General features: G+C 33.2%; 2 protein-coding genes and 1 non-coding gene across 3 annotated transcripts; 2 read left to right on the top strand and 1 right to left on the bottom strand.

Moving 5' to 3' along the window:
* Window positions 1-136: 136 nt before the first annotated feature.
* On the top strand, window positions 137-1376 carry LOC148201563 (uncharacterized). Its single transcript, XM_088109433.1, is given in 4 exon segments — window positions 137-527; window positions 646-836; window positions 920-1241; window positions 1294-1376. Coding segments are annotated over 4 exon segments (987 nt in total).
* Window positions 1377-6440: 5064 nt separating this feature from the next.
* On the bottom strand, window positions 6441-13139 carry LOC148201562 (glucan 1,3-beta-glucosidase-like). Its single transcript, XM_088109432.1, has 8 exons — window positions 12799-13139; window positions 12501-12620; window positions 12220-12417; window positions 11974-12135; window positions 11678-11847; window positions 11416-11565; window positions 6561-6627; window positions 6441-6494 (listed from the first exon to the last, which is right to left on the bottom strand). The coding sequence occupies exons 1-8, from the start codon at window positions 12976-12978 to the stop codon at window positions 6441-6443; spliced, it is 1101 nt and encodes a 366-aa protein (XP_087965558.1). The 5' UTR covers window positions 12979-13139.
* Window positions 13140-15163: 2024 nt separating this feature from the next.
* Window positions 15164-15235, top strand: TRNAD-GUC (transfer RNA aspartic acid (anticodon GUC)). The gene has a single exon. It is a non-coding gene; the product is annotated as a tRNA-Asp (tRNA).
* The last annotated feature ends 4261 nt before the right edge of the window (window positions 15236-19496 follow it).

The following is a 19496-nucleotide window of genomic DNA, read 5'->3' as shown; positions in this document are numbered from 1 at the left end:
TAAAGAAAAGGCAAAGTGCAATGGATGTGGTGTAGAGTATGTTGCTCATGGATCAAAAATAGGGACCTCATCAATGTTGCATCATTTGTCAAAGTGTTTGATCCTAAAGAAATTAAAATACAATAATGTGGAGAAAATGGTAATTGATCATGCTAGGAAATTAAGATCTAGGGAAATTGACCATAAAGTTGTAAATGACCTTATTTCAATGGCTATTATTCAACATGGGCTTCCATATAATTTTGTTGAATATAAGTGGATTAAAGAATTACTTGTATATCTAAATCCAAATGTAAAAGTTCCAAGTAGGAATACAATTGTTTCTAATATTTCAAAGAAATTTCATGAACACAAAGAGAGGGTCAAACTTGCAATGCATAAATCTCATAGAATTTGTTTAACATCTGATTGTTGGACTTCAATAAATCAAGAAGGGTTTATCTGTTTGATTGCTCATTTTGTTGACGCTGATTGGAACTTGAATAGTAGGTTTATTGCCTTTTGTAAAATGGAATCTCAACATACTGGTCATGATTTGGCACAAAAAAATTTTGCTTTGTTGCTTGATTGGGAAATAGATAGGAAGATTTTTTTCTATCACATTAGACAATGCTAGTGCCAATGAGGTGTTGCATAAAATTTGAGTGAGCAATAGAAAGATTAATCCTTTTACTTGTGAAGAAAAGATTAAATTTTTAAAGGATAACATGTATAAGTTGTTTGAAGAATATGTCAAATTAAATTCAATTGAGTCAAACACTTCAAGTTCTCAAGTTTCCCTTCCAACACAACAACCTTCTTTTACTAATGATGAGCCGGTGATGGATGCTTTTGATGTAAGTTTTTAGTTCTCAACTTATTTTATTTTATTTTTTACTTATGATGAATGACATATTAAATATGTTTCATGATGTTTTAGGAATATGTGGATTATTTGAGCCAACATGTTAATGACATTGGAAGGCCTAAATTGAACCTTTATTTAGATGAAGGGAATCTTAATCCAAAATTTTTTGATAAGTTGGATGTATTAAGTTATTGGAGGGATCGTCAAGATCGATATCCAAACTTATCTAAGATGGCTTGTGACATTCTTAGCATTCCAATCACAATAGTTGCTAGTAAGTCTGCCTTTAGTCTTGGTTCTTGTGTGTTAACCAAATATCGTTCCTCCATTCTTCCATAGAATGTTGAGGCGCTCATTTCAACTTAAAATTGGTTACATGGTTTTGAATTAATAGGTAGCATTATTATTAGTACTATGAATTAACACTTTTTTTTATTGAATTGTAGATGGGGACAAAGAAGAAGATGATTCAAGAGAGAAAAATATTGTGGATTTATCCATTCAAGATTCTAATATTGTAAATGGATAAGGAACACAAAAAATGATGAATATAAGAAACTTATTTGTATATTTTTTGTGTTTGTTTTTGGATGACTGTCAATACATAATTTCGTCCGGATTGGTAAATAAAGATTATCTGGAGTTAAAAAGAACTATGTAACCCTGATTTCTCATTTTAAATGAGAATACCTAGAAGCAAGGTCAATCATTGTCGGGCCCAAAAAACTAAAAAATATATTTTGTTCCTTTAGAGTGTCTTTTTTTGGGACAATTAAACATTTTGAAAACTACATCACAATCGCGTATTTAATTAAGGGTACTGCCTTCGGGCAGGCGTTGTAGGGTGCTAATACCTTCGCTACGCGTAACGACTCCCGAACCTAGAATCTCGTTTTCATAGATCGTGTCTTTCTTTATGGTTTTTTCATAGTTTTCCACAATAAACTATGGTGGCGACTCCAAAATATCTTTTCCAAACCCGTCTTTTTTTGGTTCGTCGTCCCGTTGCAATTCTAGTTACGACAATGACATTTGCATTGTATTGTACTTTTTATTATTATTTTGAATTTTCTTCAATTTAACATCATTTTTTGGGAGTGAAATTTCTTTAGATTTTAATTACAGAAAGTTTGTAATTTTTTTTTTAAAAGAATTGTAAATAAATGAGCGAGTGAGCCAACCCGTTTACCCACCAACCTGTGATGGTTCGGGCCAAGTTCAAATTTTTCTGGCTCGCTAATAAATGAGCCGAGTTGGGTTGGCTCATTAAGTGACCAACTATGAGCCAACCCAAGGTCGGGTCGGGTGGCCCATTTTGACAACACTAATATAAACACGATTTTTTGAAAATCAACATCAAGTCATAACTACTAGTTGTTTTGAATTTTTTTTTCAATTATTCAACGATAAATAGCAAGGATGACAAAATAGAATCATAGACCCATCAACCACCTCATCAAAATTTTGGTGTTTCACCCTCACCTCTAAGGATGGCAACGGGTCCGGTCGGGCATAGATACTGCCTACCCGCAACCCAACCCGCTAGATAAAATTGTATCCGCTACTCGACCCGCTACCCGCGTGGGTATCCGTTTTCAAAATACCCGTGGGTATTTTAAAACCCGTGGATAGCCGCAAAAAAAATATTTTCTACATTTTAAAAATAAAATTTAAATAAAATTACAAAAAATATATTAATATAATATAAATTAAAATTTAATTTTAATTAAATTTAACCTAATAAAAGATTATTTTATTTTATTTTTAATTAAATTTAATTAAAAAATATATAAATTAACTTTTTTATTATTTTTTGCGGGTAACGGATAGTCGCGGGTCGGGTAGTATACTACCCGTACCTGACCCATTTAGAAGCGGGTGTTAAAATACTCGCTATCCGTTACCCTCAGATAGTAAATATCCGTGGATAGTAACTATCCATCGTGAATTTTACCCGCAGATAGTCGTGTCCGCAGATTTTTTTTCCATCCCTACTCACCTCCAAGGGTTTCATCCTAACCTCCAAAATTTTCTTAAATACCCATAATGCCCTCCTATAAAATGCCGTTAATTTTTAATAAAACGAAAAGAATATTTGACCAGATTCTTTGATTTAGTTTTCTCCTTCTTAGAAATTTTTTCTTGTACTTTTATTTCTGTTTCGGATCTCAAGAGTATGTTTGAGGTTAAAACATTGGAACACCCTTAACCGACGTTCGAACTGCAGTTAAGGGGTCATCGACGTTCAAACGCTGGTTAAGGGTCATCGTAGTTTGAAGTACGACTGAACCTTAATCGGTGTTCGAACGCTGGCGACCCTTATCCGCATTCAAACGTCGATTAAGGGTCCATCACATTTCGAATGTCAGTTATGATTTTGTTGTAGTTCGAAAGCACCAACCTCAATGCAGAGCGCGACTGAGACACAAAGAGGTGTAGCGACACAAGAAGGGAGACACAAAGCGACGAGAGAAGAAGAGAGACACAAAGCAGCAACAAAGCAAGAGAGCGAGTGTAGGAGTTGAAGGTGGAGGGGAAAATTTGAGACACGACTGAGAATGGGTTTTGGGGTGTAAGGTTTGGCTTTTAATTTTTGAAAAATAATCTCAGTAAAAGATTCTTTCATTCTTTTTGTAAATTGTGCAACATTCAGAAGGATAATATGGTAAATTTAGAGGTGCAAGAAGAATTCTTAGAGGTGTAGGGAGAACATCTCTTGGAAGTCTCTCTTTGCTTTCTCTAGCTTTTTCCCCTCCTTCATTTTCTCCATCTTTCTCCAGATAAATCCTCATACCAGCTTCTTTTGGTTGTATAGTCTAACTTTTTATAGTTTTTTAATAAACTTAAAACTACTTAAAATATTATTTAAATTTATCATATCAATTTTAAATACCAATTTATTTTTAATAAATTAAAAAATGTCATACAATTTATTTTATAAAAAAATTAAATTAAATAAAATAAAAACTAATAGAATAATTAATCATTTATAATTAAATTATAAAATCACAAACTAATACAATAAATTAAATATTTATAAATAATCAGATATACTTAAAAAAATCCAAAATAATAATACTTAAGACTACCGAAAAAATATTTTGAAATTTTCATATCAATTTTAAATAAATTTACCAATTTTAAATAAATTTATTTTTTTAATAAATTAAATAAACTCATACAAATTATCTAATTAAACATTTAGAAATAATATAATAAAAAAAATTAAAAATATTCTAATAAACCTATACAAATATTATATTATAGAATAAATTAATAATTTATAATTAAATTATAAAATCATAAACTAATACAATAAATTAAAATTATATAAATAATCTAATATACTTAAAAAAACACTAAAATAAAAATAATTAACACTACCTAAAAAATATTTTAAATTTTTCATATTAATTTTTTAAAAAAATATTTTTTAAATAAATTAAATAAATTCGGACAAATTATCTAATTAAACATTTAAAAATAATATAATAAAACATTTTAAAATAATCTAATAAACTTTACATTCAAAATAATCAAACTTTTAAATTTAAAAAAAAATATAATATGACATTTTAAAAAAACAAACTTTTACATTATAAATAATATAATTTGTAACATCCAAAAAATACAGTAATAAACCATACATTAGAAATAATTACAATTAGTAATATATCAGTTCAGTCTTACACTAATCAAGCGTACAAACTTGGCCGAACGGCCTTACATAGAGCTAAAAACTTAACTGCACAAAATAGACAAGACTAGACCGAACGGTTTACAAAAGGGTTTACCGAACGGTCATTCGTACCAAAAGAAAACGTGATCGAACAACACCTGGAACTAACTAAACTATACTACTAACCGAACGTTCTACGGTTCGGCCTTAACTTCAACTTCTACGAGATTCTCTTCCTCCAAATTTCCTTCTTCCAGCGCCTCTTCTAGTAGCGCGTCTCCTTCTGCTCACATCCACACGGATGATCATTGCAACGACAACACGAACGTACAAGACCAGACAACACAAGGAAAACACAGGGTAAGCTTATGTAATTTAATTCATGATTCAACATATACGTTAAACAATCCAACACAAGAACATTTCAACATAATTATCATTTCAACGCCTATCACTAGACCGACCGTCCGGACTGTATGAACTCTGTGTAGCTACAGGCGTTCGTGCACCCGGGTGATGTAGTAATTGGAATACTCTCATCAGCTACCACCCAAGGTTAGTCCTATTCATCCAAAGTACCCCTAAGGACGGGACCTCCTGTCGTTTCCACACATGACCTACCCTCCTCTACGTGAGGACGAGTACCCACGAAACATCAGGATGAACAGCCAGCATTAGCATGGTCACAGTCATACTTTACCAATTCCAATATTCATACATGAGTCGTTCCTCCCCGAAGCGCTCGTCCATAAACCATAACATTTCAATATCACATTTTCTTCATCGCTCACTAATACATATCTCATTTAATCACCTCGTTCAAAGATTCATAAGGATTACAATTAACGAACGTTCAAACCGAATGTAAAACTAGGCCGAACACATAGAACGAGACTGAGAGATCTCCAAATTTGAGAATGGATTAAGACCAAGGGTTGACATCGAATAATAAGAAAAGATAGTGAGTATAGTAATAGATTCCAAGGAAAATGGGGCGAACGTCCATTTCAAGTTGAGTCAATTTAAATAAACAGACTCTTGATAATTCACTCAGAACGTAAAGAGAACAAACCAAAGACGTAGACTCTAGGATGAAATCAATGAATAGGAATATTTCAAGACACGAAAGATAAGACTTAGAATTGTCTTATATGAAGAAACCAAACGTTTGTGAATACTTTGTTTATTTGAGTTTAATACTGGTCACTACAGTGAGCGAACCCTAAAGGGCCTGAAAGAACGCTCATATCAAGAAATTTAGCTTAAAGTGATAGGACGAGTACCTGGTGTACGACCAAGCACTACTCAGCATGAGCGCTTGGTGTAAGACCGAGCACTAATGAACTTATAATAAACGTTTTGATAAATATAGTAAGATACTATTGAAGTAGTGCTTACGAACAACAAAATATACAATCACTTATATTCTTAGATCTATAACCGAACGGTAATGCCCAACTGTGTTTGGCCGAACGCTCATACACAGTACTCCGAAGTGCGGACGTTCGTCCTCAACTAGAATCCTTCCCAAATGAAAGAATCCACTACCAATTCAATTTTACTAGGAAACCGAACGGTCGAGGACTGTTCAGTAACGTACGTATACACTCGTAAGGGAAATTTCTTATCAGAATCAATATTATTATGTTTTAGTTCTTAACATATAGTCTCACACATTTATATTCATACCATATTCAATTAATCATATCTTATATCACCAAATCACAGAAATCTCATACGTTTCATGCATCATAACATATCACCTTCATTTATCATAAAAATCAAAACAGCGAACATTCATGCATCATATAGTCAATAAATTAAATTAATAAGCTCCCCTTACCTGGATACGTGATTGAAAGTCCTAAATGTAGGTTCTTGGTTTGCCCGACTACAACTTTCTACCCTCAACGATCACTTTGCTCTTCCAACTAAACCAACAACATCCAAATAACTTAGACTACACCCCTGCATGCAACCAGAACTTGGTTTTGCATGAAACAAAAGAACGAACGACTAAGGGAGAAAACTTACCAGCTCAAACTTGAAACTTGTTCGGTTCAAGATGAAGCTTGGGACACCAGGAATGCTTCCATGGTGCCTGAACGTTGATCGGAGCAGAGAAAATGTGAGTTAACGTAGAGAGAAGGGAGGGTTTTCTAGAGAGAAGAAGGAGAAATGGAAAGTCAGAGTTTGGAAAGGAGAAGGTGCATGCAGAAGAGAGTGGGTACGAGTTTTCAGAAAATCACTTTTGTTTTCCCCCATCCAAACGGACGTCCGCTCTCCTGCTGACACCTGCCTTCCACTATCTGATTTTCGAAACTTCGCTGGTTGACACCTGGCGTCCGCTCAGAGGGGTTTTGGGTGCGTTTTTAATGAGATTAGACAGGTGGGGTTGGGTGGGGTTTTTCCTAGGTCTGACATAATTAAACATTTTAAAATTATCTAATTAAACATTTGTAAATAATATAATTAAACATTTTAAAATAATTTAATAAACTTTTAGATTTTAAAATAATATAATACATCTAAACATTAAAAATAAACAAACCTTAAGAAAACATGTATCCTCTGTCGGATAAGGAAATGTGAAAGAGAAAAAAATTATGCTTTGAATATGGAAATGCGAGAGGTAAAAAATCGGATCTCAAAATTCGATTATTATCCAATAAAGGTAATTGAATTTTGATATCCGATCTTTTATTCATTAGATTTTCATATCCGATTATGAAATACGAATTTTGGGAGTTAATGCATACACCTATTTGGCGCCAAAATCTTAAGAAAAGTTAGGCGTGTTGTTGAAGAGCCTCAGCTCTTGGTTGAATATTTAGTGAATGATTATCATTGTTTAAGTATTTAAGAGTAGTGGAGAGTGAATAATGCGTACGTGCAACGTAGCTGGCTTTTAGCCCTGTCAATGTATTTATAAGTGTTTCATAGATCAAATAAAAACAACCTTACCTGGAGATCCGGTTAGTTACCCATAAACGGCTTTATCAATATCTTCAACCAAATATTTTCTATTTGGTTTATCAAATATCTTTAACCAGATATCTTTAATTATTTTATCATCCACTGGACTATTGGCCCAGTAACCACTTAAGCGCTGACCCAATTACCATTTCAAGTAGCTTATTAGCGTTGTAGGCCCAATTACAGCCCAAACCATTTGACCAGGCTGACCAATGGCGGATAGACCAATCGACCTTATTCAATAATCGCTCGGTCCATATTTCATAAGGTACATCATGCCCCCAAGTCCGAGTGTAATTGGTCGGCTTTAGCCTTGATTAACTATAGGACTTATGAGTTTGAGGGAGGTTGTATTTGTTGTTTACCTGTACCAAGGAGGAAAAATAATTGAATTAGAAGCAAAAGAAAGTAGATGGTTATACCATGTAATCAAGACCGTTCGGTTGCGAATGGTCCATAATGATTGTCCCACTCACTCCTACCATCCAGGGTTGCTGAGTGATTGTGGTATGAATGACCGTTCGGCTTTGACGTATGAGTTCTTCCTAGAGAACGAGCTTTACCGTTCGGCTTCCTAGGAGGCTGTATTTGCTCTTTACTTGTACCAAGGAGGAAAAATAATTGAATTAGAAGCAAAAGAAAGTAGATGCTTATACCATGTAATTAAGACCGTTCGGTTGCAAATGATCAATAATGATCGTCTCACTCGCTCCTACCATCTAGGGTTTTTGAGTGATTGTGGTGTGAATGACCGTTCAGCTTTGACGTAGGAGTTCTTCCTAGAGAACGTGCTTTACCGTTCGACTTTGCGCTAGGAGTTCTTGGAGAACTTCCTAGCAAGAGGGCTTTACCTCTTTGTTTTGACTTTGACCTAGGAGTTCTTCCTAGGGAACGGGCTTTACCGTTTGGCTTGGACGAGAGTGAGCGTTCATTTAGAACGTTTCCCACAGCTCAGTTTGGACCAGGTGTTTTTCACATAACGTCCCTGGGTTATGTTTATGAGAGTGACAGTTCGTTTAGAACTTTTATCACTACTCGGTTTGGACCAGGTGATTTTCACATAACGCCCCTAGGTTTTGTTTACGACTGACAGTTCGTTTAGAACTTTCATCACCGCTCGGTTTGGACCAGGTGTTTTTCACATAACGCTCCTAGGTTTTGTTTACGAGAGTGACAGTTCATTTAGAAATTTTATCACCGCTCAGTTTGAACCAGGTGTTTTTCACATAACGCCCATGGGTTTTGCTGACGAGAGTGATAGTTCGTTTAGAACTTTTATCACCGCTCGACTTGAACCAAGTGTTTTTCACATAACGCCCCTGGGTTTTGCTGACGAGAGTGACAGTTCGTTTAGAACTTTTATCACCGCTCGGTTTTTGCCCTCCTCTTAGACGATTGGTCTGCATGGTCCTGTCACCTGCATTGTGAAGCCGGATGACTAAAAGTTAATGAGGCCGAATGGTCAAGCTGTTGCATGGTTGAACACTTGATGCCAAATTTGGCTAAGTGGTGAGTGCATTAATAAATCTTGAACAATATTATAATATTGAATTAAGATATTTAAATTAAATAATAAAATGAATCTATATCAAAAGAATTATCTGTAAAGTCGTAGAAGGTTGTTGACGTTGATGGTGAGACTGTATCCTTGTCTAGTTCCTTGTGGTTATAAGGGATGCCCCTGACCCCACGGTGGGCGATAAAATGTTTCAATAGGATTTTACGGGACCGAGAAACTAACCTGTTCTGACGTGTCTTCCTCGCCTTCGAACGCTTGGATTGCCTGAGCCGCTCGCCTTTCTTTAGTCTGGACTGTTCGGTCACATTGGTCTTTGACTGATCGGTTGCCTTCGTGCTCCAGGAGGGGGATGTACCTGCAAAAGGCACTCTGACACTCTGACGCTCAAGTTAGGCGTTTTGTTGAAGAGCCTCGGCTCTTGGTTGAATATTTAGTAAATGATTATCATTGTTTGAGTATTTGAGAGTAGTGGAGAGTGAATAATGCGTAGGTGGAACGTACCTGGCTTTTGGCCCTGTTAATTTATTTATAAGTGTTTCATAGATCAAATAAAAACAACTATACTTAGAGATCCAGTTAGTTACTCATAAACGGTTTTATCAATATCTTCAACCAAATATTTTGTATTTGGTTTATCAAATATCTTTAACCAGATATCTTTAATTATTTTATCATCCACTAAACTATTGGCCCAGTAACCACTTAAGCGTTGGTCCAATTACCATTTGAAGTAGCTTATTAGCGTTGTAGTCCCAATTACGGCCCAAACCATTTGACCAGGTTGACCAATGGCGGATAGACCGATCGGCCTTATTCAATAACCGCTCGGTCCATATTTTGTACGGAACAATATCAATGTAAATTTTTTTTATTAAATTGTTATTAATATCAATGTGTTAAAATATGAGTTTGTTACATAACAGAATTTGGGTTATATTCAACTATCAAGGTGTCACGTATGTTAAAATAAAAGATGCTCTAAAATAGAAAATGTCTTAAAATTTGACAAATGTAACAAATTTAGATTTTAATATATGACACTTTTAAACAATTTTAACATCAATTGAATGGAAGAGAACAATTTAATAACTAATTAATTTGGTGAAAAACTTCATAAAATTTAGAAATAGTATCAACAAGATTGTTTCTTCCTGCACCCCAATTTGTTATTCTTGCACCCCTAACTTTTAAAATTTACCCTTATCTTTCTCCTATACCATCATCAACAACCTTCGTCCTCTTCTTCTTTTCACACCCTCCATTTTAACACACATAGAGAACCACATTACCATCTTCATCTTTCAAAACATTGAAAGCTCCCACGAAACCCTCCCTTCTTTTTTTATTCAATTAGTTTTGATTTCCTGTTTGGGTTAAAACGAATTTTATAAATTTCTACAAATTCTCCATCTTTTTGTTCTGCACGCAGAACAGAATCAGGGGACACTCCTCATTCTTTCTTCTACGTTTTGCGTGTTTTTGTTTCCTTGGGATATGAAAGGTGAAGATGGGTGCAAGGATATAGGATCAGCGAAAGGAGAAGATGGGAGAAAGAATCAAATTAGTGTTTTTAATGCACTAAGGACAAAAGTGTGATTTTAAAAGATAGAGTGTATAAGAAGAAAAAAGAGGGGTGCAGGAAGAAATGTCCGTATTAATTTGAGTAAGTATATTTGTAAAATAATAAATATTTTTAAGGTAAATAAAACAAATACTTAATAAGGAAACTATAGGAATAACTTATTTTGTCAATTATTATGAACATATTTTTTTTTAGGTTTAATTAGTCATTCAATTCTTGTTTTTGTTCAAAAATTGTAAGATGATCCTCAGTAACTCTTAGTTTGATTTTGATTTGTAAAAATTGATATAAATTGATATTTATTTGTGAAAAATTAATACAATTTAGTCTTTTTCATTAATTTTTTGAAATGGATAGGATTTTTCATAAAAATTAAAATTATTAATAAAAATAATTTGTTTTGTTCGTGAAAATAACATGAATGTTAATATTGATAGAAAATCATTTATCGATTTCAAAAAATTTAACCAAAAATACCAAATTACATTAACTTTTTACAAACTACTATAACCAAATTGCATTAATTTAAAAAAATAAGTTCAAATTCACTAAAAAAAAGGACCAACTATACATTTTTTAATGAAAAGAGAGACTAAAGAATAACTAAACGATTTTTACTAAACTTTTTTTATATTTTTACATATTAATTTATCATGTTTTTTATCCTATATAAAATTTATTATTAGTGGTAGACAATGTTGTATCTCGTTAATATAGAAAAAAATAGGACCTATAAATCAGAAACTCAGTCAAATAAGAGGTTAAAAAAATATAAAATNTGATTGGGTGTTTAAAAAGTATAAAAAAAGAACCTTTCTGCTAAGAATTCTATGACTTGAACTGTGTTTGGTATGTATGATTCTCCCCATTCTGTATATCCATCTCTTGAGGCACTGTGGTCATTGCCATTCTGTGAACCTTCAGCTGCATGTAAGTCTATGATCACTTTCATTCCATGGTTTCTGCAAGTCATGAAGACTGGATTATTGGTAAGTGATGAAAAACTGGTGTGGATCGAAGCTGAATTAAATGCTTCATATTTTATCTGTTACAACATTAAACTGGCAGACTTACTGTGCCCAAATGAAAGCATTGTCCAATGCTGCTAATGATCCTCCGACAAAAGGCTTAGGGGGGTTTGGATCTTTAGCTATCCACCACCCAACAGGTATTCTCACTGCATTTAAGCCCTTTTCTGACATGAATCTGAAATCATCTTCAGTTATGTATGTGCTCCAGTGGTCCTACAACACCAGATTACACAGCTTGAGTTCCGTAAGAATGAAAATATAGTCTTTTGGAATGCTAACAGTTCATGAATTGAGGCATGTTCATGATGATTTGTTATCAAAAGATTCAAAATTTCTCACCCTCATGACTTGAGGAGCTCTGTCAGGACCATAACCATTAGTGAGTTGGTACTCCCCTTGTAAAGTGGTGTCTGGTACAATATTCATACGAAACACTGATGGATCTTTTTCATCCCAATTTGTGCCTTCATAATCTGCAGTCACTGATGTCTCGGATTGAACCTTAACATACAAAAATGCACAATTTTTAAGGTTTCCAAATATTAAGAATTACTTGTCAGTGTATTTGCAATGAGTAACATGTACCTGTAGAAACTTGCCATTTGATGCTTTGATTCTGATTCTGAAAGGGTCATTAAGATCCCTTGCAATCTCAAATGTTTCTGGTGTGCTGGGTGAGTCTGAAACTGCTACAATTTTGTTTCCACCCTCATGATTTTCCAGCCCCACAAATTTCTTGTTGAACACTCTCAAGTTGAAGGATGAGTCACTCACCCTCCACAGCTGCATAGAACAAGTGAATGTGATTCCTAATGCACATCAAAAGATTGTGATGAATCCTGATGAAGTTGAAGTCGAAAATCTACCTTGAACGTTTCCCAACCAGAAGCTGAATCACGGTTGGCTACAACATCAGCTCCACCTCCACCTTCAGAAGCCAGATACTTGTTAAACTTTGTGGACTTCAGTTGCACCTGAGTTCCATCCTGAAATATCAAAAACTCTTCCATTACCTCAAAGATTAAACAAAAAGAAAAAGGGTACCATGATCTGATATCATTCAACTTTTTCTCTTAATTTGCAAACTTTAAGATTTTTTATGCAGAATGATCTAGGAAAGAACATGATGGGGTTCTTCTGTGGGATCATAAATTAAAATTATACCAAGAGATCTTTGTTGATAATTCCATCAAAGAGAGACGGTTCTTGCATCCACCCCTCTGCAACCAACCAGTTTCCTAGATTCACAGCTTTGTATGGCAAATTTTGAGCAAGCAGAACATTCACAGCACATGACAGAAATAAACCAAACATGAAACTAAACCAGTGTCTGTCATAACTCATGATGAAACAGTTTGCTACCAAAGATTGCAATTCTCAAGTGTGCGTGTGTGTGTGATGTAACAAAGTAATAATTATTAGATTTTGAAATGCTGTTTATTGGCATAGATTTTGTAGATTTATAAAGTTAAAGTTTGCCTCTGTTTCTACGTGTTCTTCACTCTTATTTTCTAAGAACTGAATAACTAATAATTTGACAAAAAAAAGACTTTGACTATGAATGAGTTGAACAAAAGTAGAAGAAAAATACGTCTAACATGTACTGTTCTAGAATGAAATGGGGCCAGTCATTCATTACTTTCAGTTATATTTCAACATAGCATTTAGAGTTTAGCTATGCATAATATTTTTTAAAGTATTAATTACTTAAACAGTAAAAAAAAAAGTAGAATTTTAAGTTTAACTTAGTGTACTAATACTGATTCAGAAGCTATGTGTATATAACTTTTTTATGTTGAGAAATAGATATTTATGAGCAATTTGATAATAAATACTGTATATGTTTGATAAATTTTATTAAAATAAATTAATATATTATAATGTAAAATTTTTAATTTAATTCAATTTTATAAAATTAACTTAAAGAATAAAACTTGTATTCATTTATTTATATTTCTATTTTTAATAAAATTAAGTTTAGGTGTGTTAATAAGAGATCCATTTTTATTCATTAAAAAAGACAAGAAAAATAATGTTGTTTTAGATTGTAAATTAAACATTCTAAGAATATTTTGTATAAGAATTTACATATTATTTTTTATTTTTTGTTTATTTTTTGTATATTCTTTGTTATTATAATAAAAATGTTGGAGATGTTGATTTATCTTTCTCATTATGAAACTTTATTACGAGATTTGGAAATTTGTTTGAGAGGTGGTACATACATACGTATGTTAGTTAACAATAATTCAAACATTGTCTTAATATAACTTAATTGCTGTTACAGCGTTAACCACACAAGAGAGTCAACGTAAAAAAATGATTATATATTTTATCACTCAACTGCTATTATTTGATAGATTTTATCATTCAAAATTATTTCGCATCTTGAATTACAATATTTTATTTTTTATTTGTACATATTTTATGAATATGTTAAGATGTATTTAAATAAATAAAAAAGAATTCTTCAGACATAAGCTTCGTGCGTATGTAATTTTTTTTTGTTACTAGATTTTGTCGTCTTCTTTTTCTCTCTTTATCAAAGAAAAGTGCACAAAAAATTAAAACAAATTTTTTGTTACCACTTGTAAAATTGTGTTTTTTTATATTGTTTCCTTCTTTTTAAACACATCACTTTTTTGGGTATACTTCTTTTTATACAGTATCATTGTGTATTTAATGGATTAGTGGGATATATGAAAATAAAAATATGATAATAAAATGTATAATAATGATAATATAATATATTGTTGTGCCTACAAGTTCTAATCCAAATTTTGCCAAATTTGCAAAGAATAATATTGTGAAAGCCTCTCTCTTTCAATCCATGAAAAATTGAATTACCCATTTTACAAATCTTCTATGGCTGAATTTAAAAACCATTTTCATGAGTATTCATTTTTTGCAATTGGAGTTTATTGATTAATTAGGTCTTTTTGTCAGGCATGATTAAAGGATGAAAGTGAATGTGGTACATAATCTCTATATTCACATTTTTTATGTCATAATTTTAATTTCATTTTTGGTTATTGCAATCTTCCAATAAAGTATTTTCTAGACATAGTCAAGATAAAACCCTAATACCATATTTAAGCAATGTTTGACCAAGTTATTGGTGTTGAGAGAATAATTGTTTGGTTGAGAACACAAAAGTCATTCCCTCTTGTGGAAAAAACTTGCCAATATCCAATATTCTTCATTCATCATTTGCCTTCCAACTAATAAATAAGAAACTAAAATTATGCTATATATTTATGTAATTTATACATATTTTCTTCATTTAACTAACGAAAAATAACGATCAATTGCTTGTTTTATCCGTGTAATTAATTTATTATATACATATTCACTTTATAAGCCTCTTTTAGTCAGAGGATAAAAATTGTATGTGTAAGGACTAAAAAGATTACTTTTAAGCATACAAGAATTTTGATGAATGATTAAAACTTTAAATAAATTTGACCTAAAATTACAAAATTTAATTATCAGTTATAATATTTTGTGTTGACAAATCATAATCAACCAAGTCGTTGTAGTATAGTGGTGAGTATTCCCGCCTGTCACGCGGGTGACCCGGGTTCGATCCCCGGCAACGGCGTGCTGTTTTGTTTTGAGAGAAACAAGGTTGTTTTTTTATTAAGTAATTTCATTTCAACAACTATAATACCTAAAAAACGATGAACTAATAGTAGGAATTTCTCCAACAACATTGTTATGGACCATTCAATTGATTAGAACTCAAATCAAACTGAGGAAGATCATATGCTTTTGATGATAAGTTTGGCAACACACCAGAAATAAGATTGTTGAACAAGTTCAGACACAATTTTGTAAGATTCCAAAACCAGCCAGGTTTTTCTTCTGAAATTCCAACATTTGACATGTGAAGGGTAGAAAGATTCTTTTGGGTTTGAAGCCATTGTGGGAAATTTGTCCCTATTTTGCAAGAAGACATTTTCAAGTATTGCAATTTGAAAGGTGATATCCAATTCAAGCTTAAGTTGAAAGATGGCAGCATTGTAAATCATAGGGATTTGCCAGCTAATGTTTTAAGGAATTGAAAGAAAGATTAAGAAGTCTGAGGTTGGAAAGATATCCAATACTTTTTTGGGAGAATACCATTGTTTTATTGAGATCCATTAGGCTTCCACCCCCAACTTTCCCTACCCTTGTGAATATTGAAGAAGAAAATTTATTTGAGCTGAGATCAAGACCTTTTAAGAGAAGTTCAAAAATTAAAATGGTAAAGAGACTTAGGATTGATATCTCGAAGCTAACAAGTTCTATGAGATAGCATTGATTATACATATAAGATATTATTTATTTTGAAGTTTACAATTCTATTATTGTATCACTAAAATGGATTATTGTATTTGTTTATTTTGAAGTCTGAAATTTTATTATGATCACATTTAATTTTGTCTGAATTCTATTATATTGTTTTCTTTTTCTTCCTCTTGACATAAATATTGTTCATTTTTTCATAAATTTCTCATCATTTAAGAAGAGTATTGATGCTTTAACATTTTACATTTATTTGATATAGAATATAAAGATAAAATAATTATAAAAATATAATTTTTTGTATTTTTTTAAAGAATACAGAATAAAAAGTAAAAATAGATAATATTAAATAAATATAAAAATAGGTGTGTTAAAGAATATTTTTTATATTTAAGAATCATGAGGAAGAACAGACGTAATTAAACAATGAAAGGAAGAATTAAAGAAGACAGAAGATGAACACTTTGAGGCTTGATAGCTAAAAAATGCAACATTACCAGATTTCGTTAGAGAATTCAAACCATTTCCATAAAGTATAAAATTTAATGTATAGAACTAAAATTTTATCATTTACTGTGCAAAAATATTGAGCATCAGAGGCACAGCACCAGAGTCACTGACATGAAAATGTTGACCAATTCAAATTTTCTTTTTCTTGTCTTTAGTCAGTTAATGTAGACTGTTACACATTTCTTGAGCCCTTTAGATTTGTGTTACAGGCTCAACTTTAAATCTTATTCCATTCAATCTCATCAAAACAATGTATAAGATCATGTTTATATTTATTTATATACAATAAATTAATCTATTTATAGTTGTACATACGGTCCTTACTCTTGGTAGTACGATCCTCACAAATGATCCTCTTATATGGTCGTCTTTGTTGGGTTATTAGGCTTCCTTTCTATGTAGAGAATAAGTCCAAATAATGTGGACCTTTATGTCTCACTAGGTCAAATAGAGATGGGTCAGATTAGTAGGGCACATTAGAGTCATTTGAAGAGAGGCAAAAACCAAGTAAGAGAAAAAAAACAGAGAAAGTCATTTCCGCATAACCCTAAACATAAACTGGTGTTTTCGTCGCTGTGAAGTCATTCACCGTTGGATCGAGCTGAGTTTTGGATAGTAGGTTCCAGACATATGGTTCTTCATTCTGACCGTTCGGATCGTCAATCGGATGTCTAGATTGGGAGAAATTGATCCCGCACCTGCAGCCCTGTTTTGGAGATTTTTCATCTTCTTGGTTCTCATTTGTAAGCATTTGTGCTTATTTAAATTGGCTTATTGAACACATCATTTGGTGTTATTATTGGAGACTCTTTTGTACCCTATTATTGATCATAATGGATTTTTCTTTAGTCTGAACGACTAGTGGTTTTTTACCCTTGCATTGAGGGGTTTTCTACGTTAAAAATTGTTGGTGTCTCTTTGTGCTTTGGATTCTATTTTTGTTCTCTTTGTTTGGTGCTCCTCACAGATTCTCGCAAGAAAGGGGATTGAATTTCCGCTGCGTTATTACTCTTTGCCAAATTGTTTTTTTTTTTTTGGTCTTTCCCCATCAGAGTGGCATTAGAGCTCTTTGGTTAAGGGACTGTTTAGTTTGCGTGAATGATGGAGGCACATACAAAATTGATTCCTCTGAATGGAGAAATTATCACCTATGGAAAGGCAAGATGAAGAATTTGCTATTTGTGAAAAATTTGCATCTTCCTGTTTTTTCTTCCAATAAGCCGAAATCCAAGTAAGATGAAAAATGGGATTTTGAACATCAACAGGTATGTGAATTTATCAGGCAGTTTGTTGATGATCATGTTTATAATTTTGTTGCTAATGAGACACAATGCGAGAAGCCTATGGGATAAGCTTGAGTCCTTGTATGCCTCTAAGTTAGGAACTAATAAATTCTACTTGTTGAAAAATTTTGTGGAGTTGAAGTACAAGGAAGGAAATCCTGTTTCAAATCACTTGAGTGAATTTAAAGGACGCTATGATCAATTAGCAGGAGTGGGTATAAAATTTGATGATGATCTATTGGGCTTATTCCTATTAAACTCTTTACCGGATTCGTGGGAGATATTTCGGGTTTTCATGATAAGTGCTACCCCTAATGGTGATATTTCTTTGCAAATGGCAAATAGTGGTGCTCTTAATGAGGAGATGAGAAGGAAGACACAGGGTACTTCATCTCATTCAGAAGTTCTTATTACAGTGAATAAGGGGAGAAGCCAGAAGAAAGAACAAAATAGTGGTAGAGATAAAAGCATGAGCAAGTCCAAGTCTCGGTACAAGAATGCGGAGTGTCACTATTGTCACAAAATAGGGCATATAAAGAAGAACTATTTTTTGTTGAAGAAAGAGAGCAAAGACAAAAAGGGTAAGCAAAGAAAAAAAGATATTGATGATGGTGATCGTGTTACTACTACTACTACATGTGGTGACCTTATTTGTATCTGATGAGAGCATGTGGATAATTGATAATGGTGCTACACTGCATGTTACGGGTTCTTCACATCTTATACACCTGGTGATTTTGGAGTATTGAAGATGGGTAATGATGGAGTGTCTAAGGTTATTGGTGTTGGTGATGTTCACTTGCAAACCAACATGGGGATGCAGTTGTTGCTTAGAGGAGTTAAACATGCTCCAGATGTTTGCTTTAACTTGATTTTTGTGCAGGTACTTGATGATGGTGGATTTGATAACCACTTTGGTTCTGGAAAGTGGAAGCTCACCAAAGGTAACACTATTGTGGCTAAAGGGGAGGAAAACTCTAAGCTTTACTGGAAAAAAGCTTTGGCTGCTAAAGATAGTGTGAATGTCGTGTATATGGAGTCATCTTTGTGACACAGAAGGCTTGGGCATATCAGTGAAAAAGGACTTAACTGGTTAGTTAAAAAGGATGTTCTCTTAGGATTGAAGAGTGTAGAGTTGGAGAAATGTTCTCACTGCATGGCTGGTAAACAAACCAGAGTATCCTTCAAGAAGCATCCTCCTTCCAGGAAGTCAGAGTTGCTTGAATTGGTGCATTATGATGTTTTTGGCCCATTGAAGGTAAAGTATTTTAGTGGTGCACTTTACTTTGTTAATTTTATTGATGATTGTTCCAGGAAGCTTTGGGTTTATGCTTTACAGAGAAATGACCAAGTGTTGGACAAGTTTAAAGAATTTCATGCTTTGGTTGAGAGGCAGTCAGGCAAGAAGCTGAAGCGCATTCGTACTGACAATGGTGGTGAATATTGTGGACCATTTGATGCTTATTGTAGACAGTATGGTATTGCACATGAGAAGACTCCTCCCAAAACTCCTTAGTTGAATGGTTTAGCAGAGAGGATGAACATGACATTGATTGAAAGAGTTAGGTGTATGCTTTCTGAAGCAAAATTGCCTAAACATTTTTGGGGTGAGGCATTGTTTACAGCAGTGCATGTTATTAATCAAAGTCCTGCAGTTGCTTTGAACTCTGAGGTTCCAGACAAGTTTTGGTTTGGCAAGAATGTTACTTATGATCATTTGCGTGTCTTCGGTTGTAAAGCATTTGTTCATGTTCCAAAGGATGAAAGATCCAAGTTGAATGT

Source organism: Vigna umbellata, chromosome 3, assembly GCF_029865625.1.
Source record: "Vigna umbellata cultivar VRB3 chromosome 3, Vumbellata_1.0, whole genome shotgun sequence".
Lineage (NCBI taxonomy): Eukaryota > Viridiplantae > Streptophyta > Magnoliopsida > Fabales > Fabaceae > Vigna > Vigna umbellata.
This window is presented reverse-complemented; position numbering and strand designations above follow the sequence as displayed.

Excerpts from the sequence above, each read along its gene's own strand:
- LOC148201562 (XM_088109432.1), bottom strand. The coding sequence starts at position 12,978 with ATGAGTTATGACAGACACTGGTTTAGTTTCATGTTTGGTTTATTTCTG. Across the intron at positions 12,621-12,798 it reads TTATCAACAAAGATCTCTTG|GATGGAACTCAGGTGCAACT; the intron begins GTATAATTTTAA and ends TTGATATTTCAG. Across the intron at positions 6,495-6,560 it reads CAAGTTTCAAGTTTGAGCTG|GGGTGTAGTCTAAGTTATTT; the intron begins GTAAGTTTTCTC and ends GGTTGCATGCAG.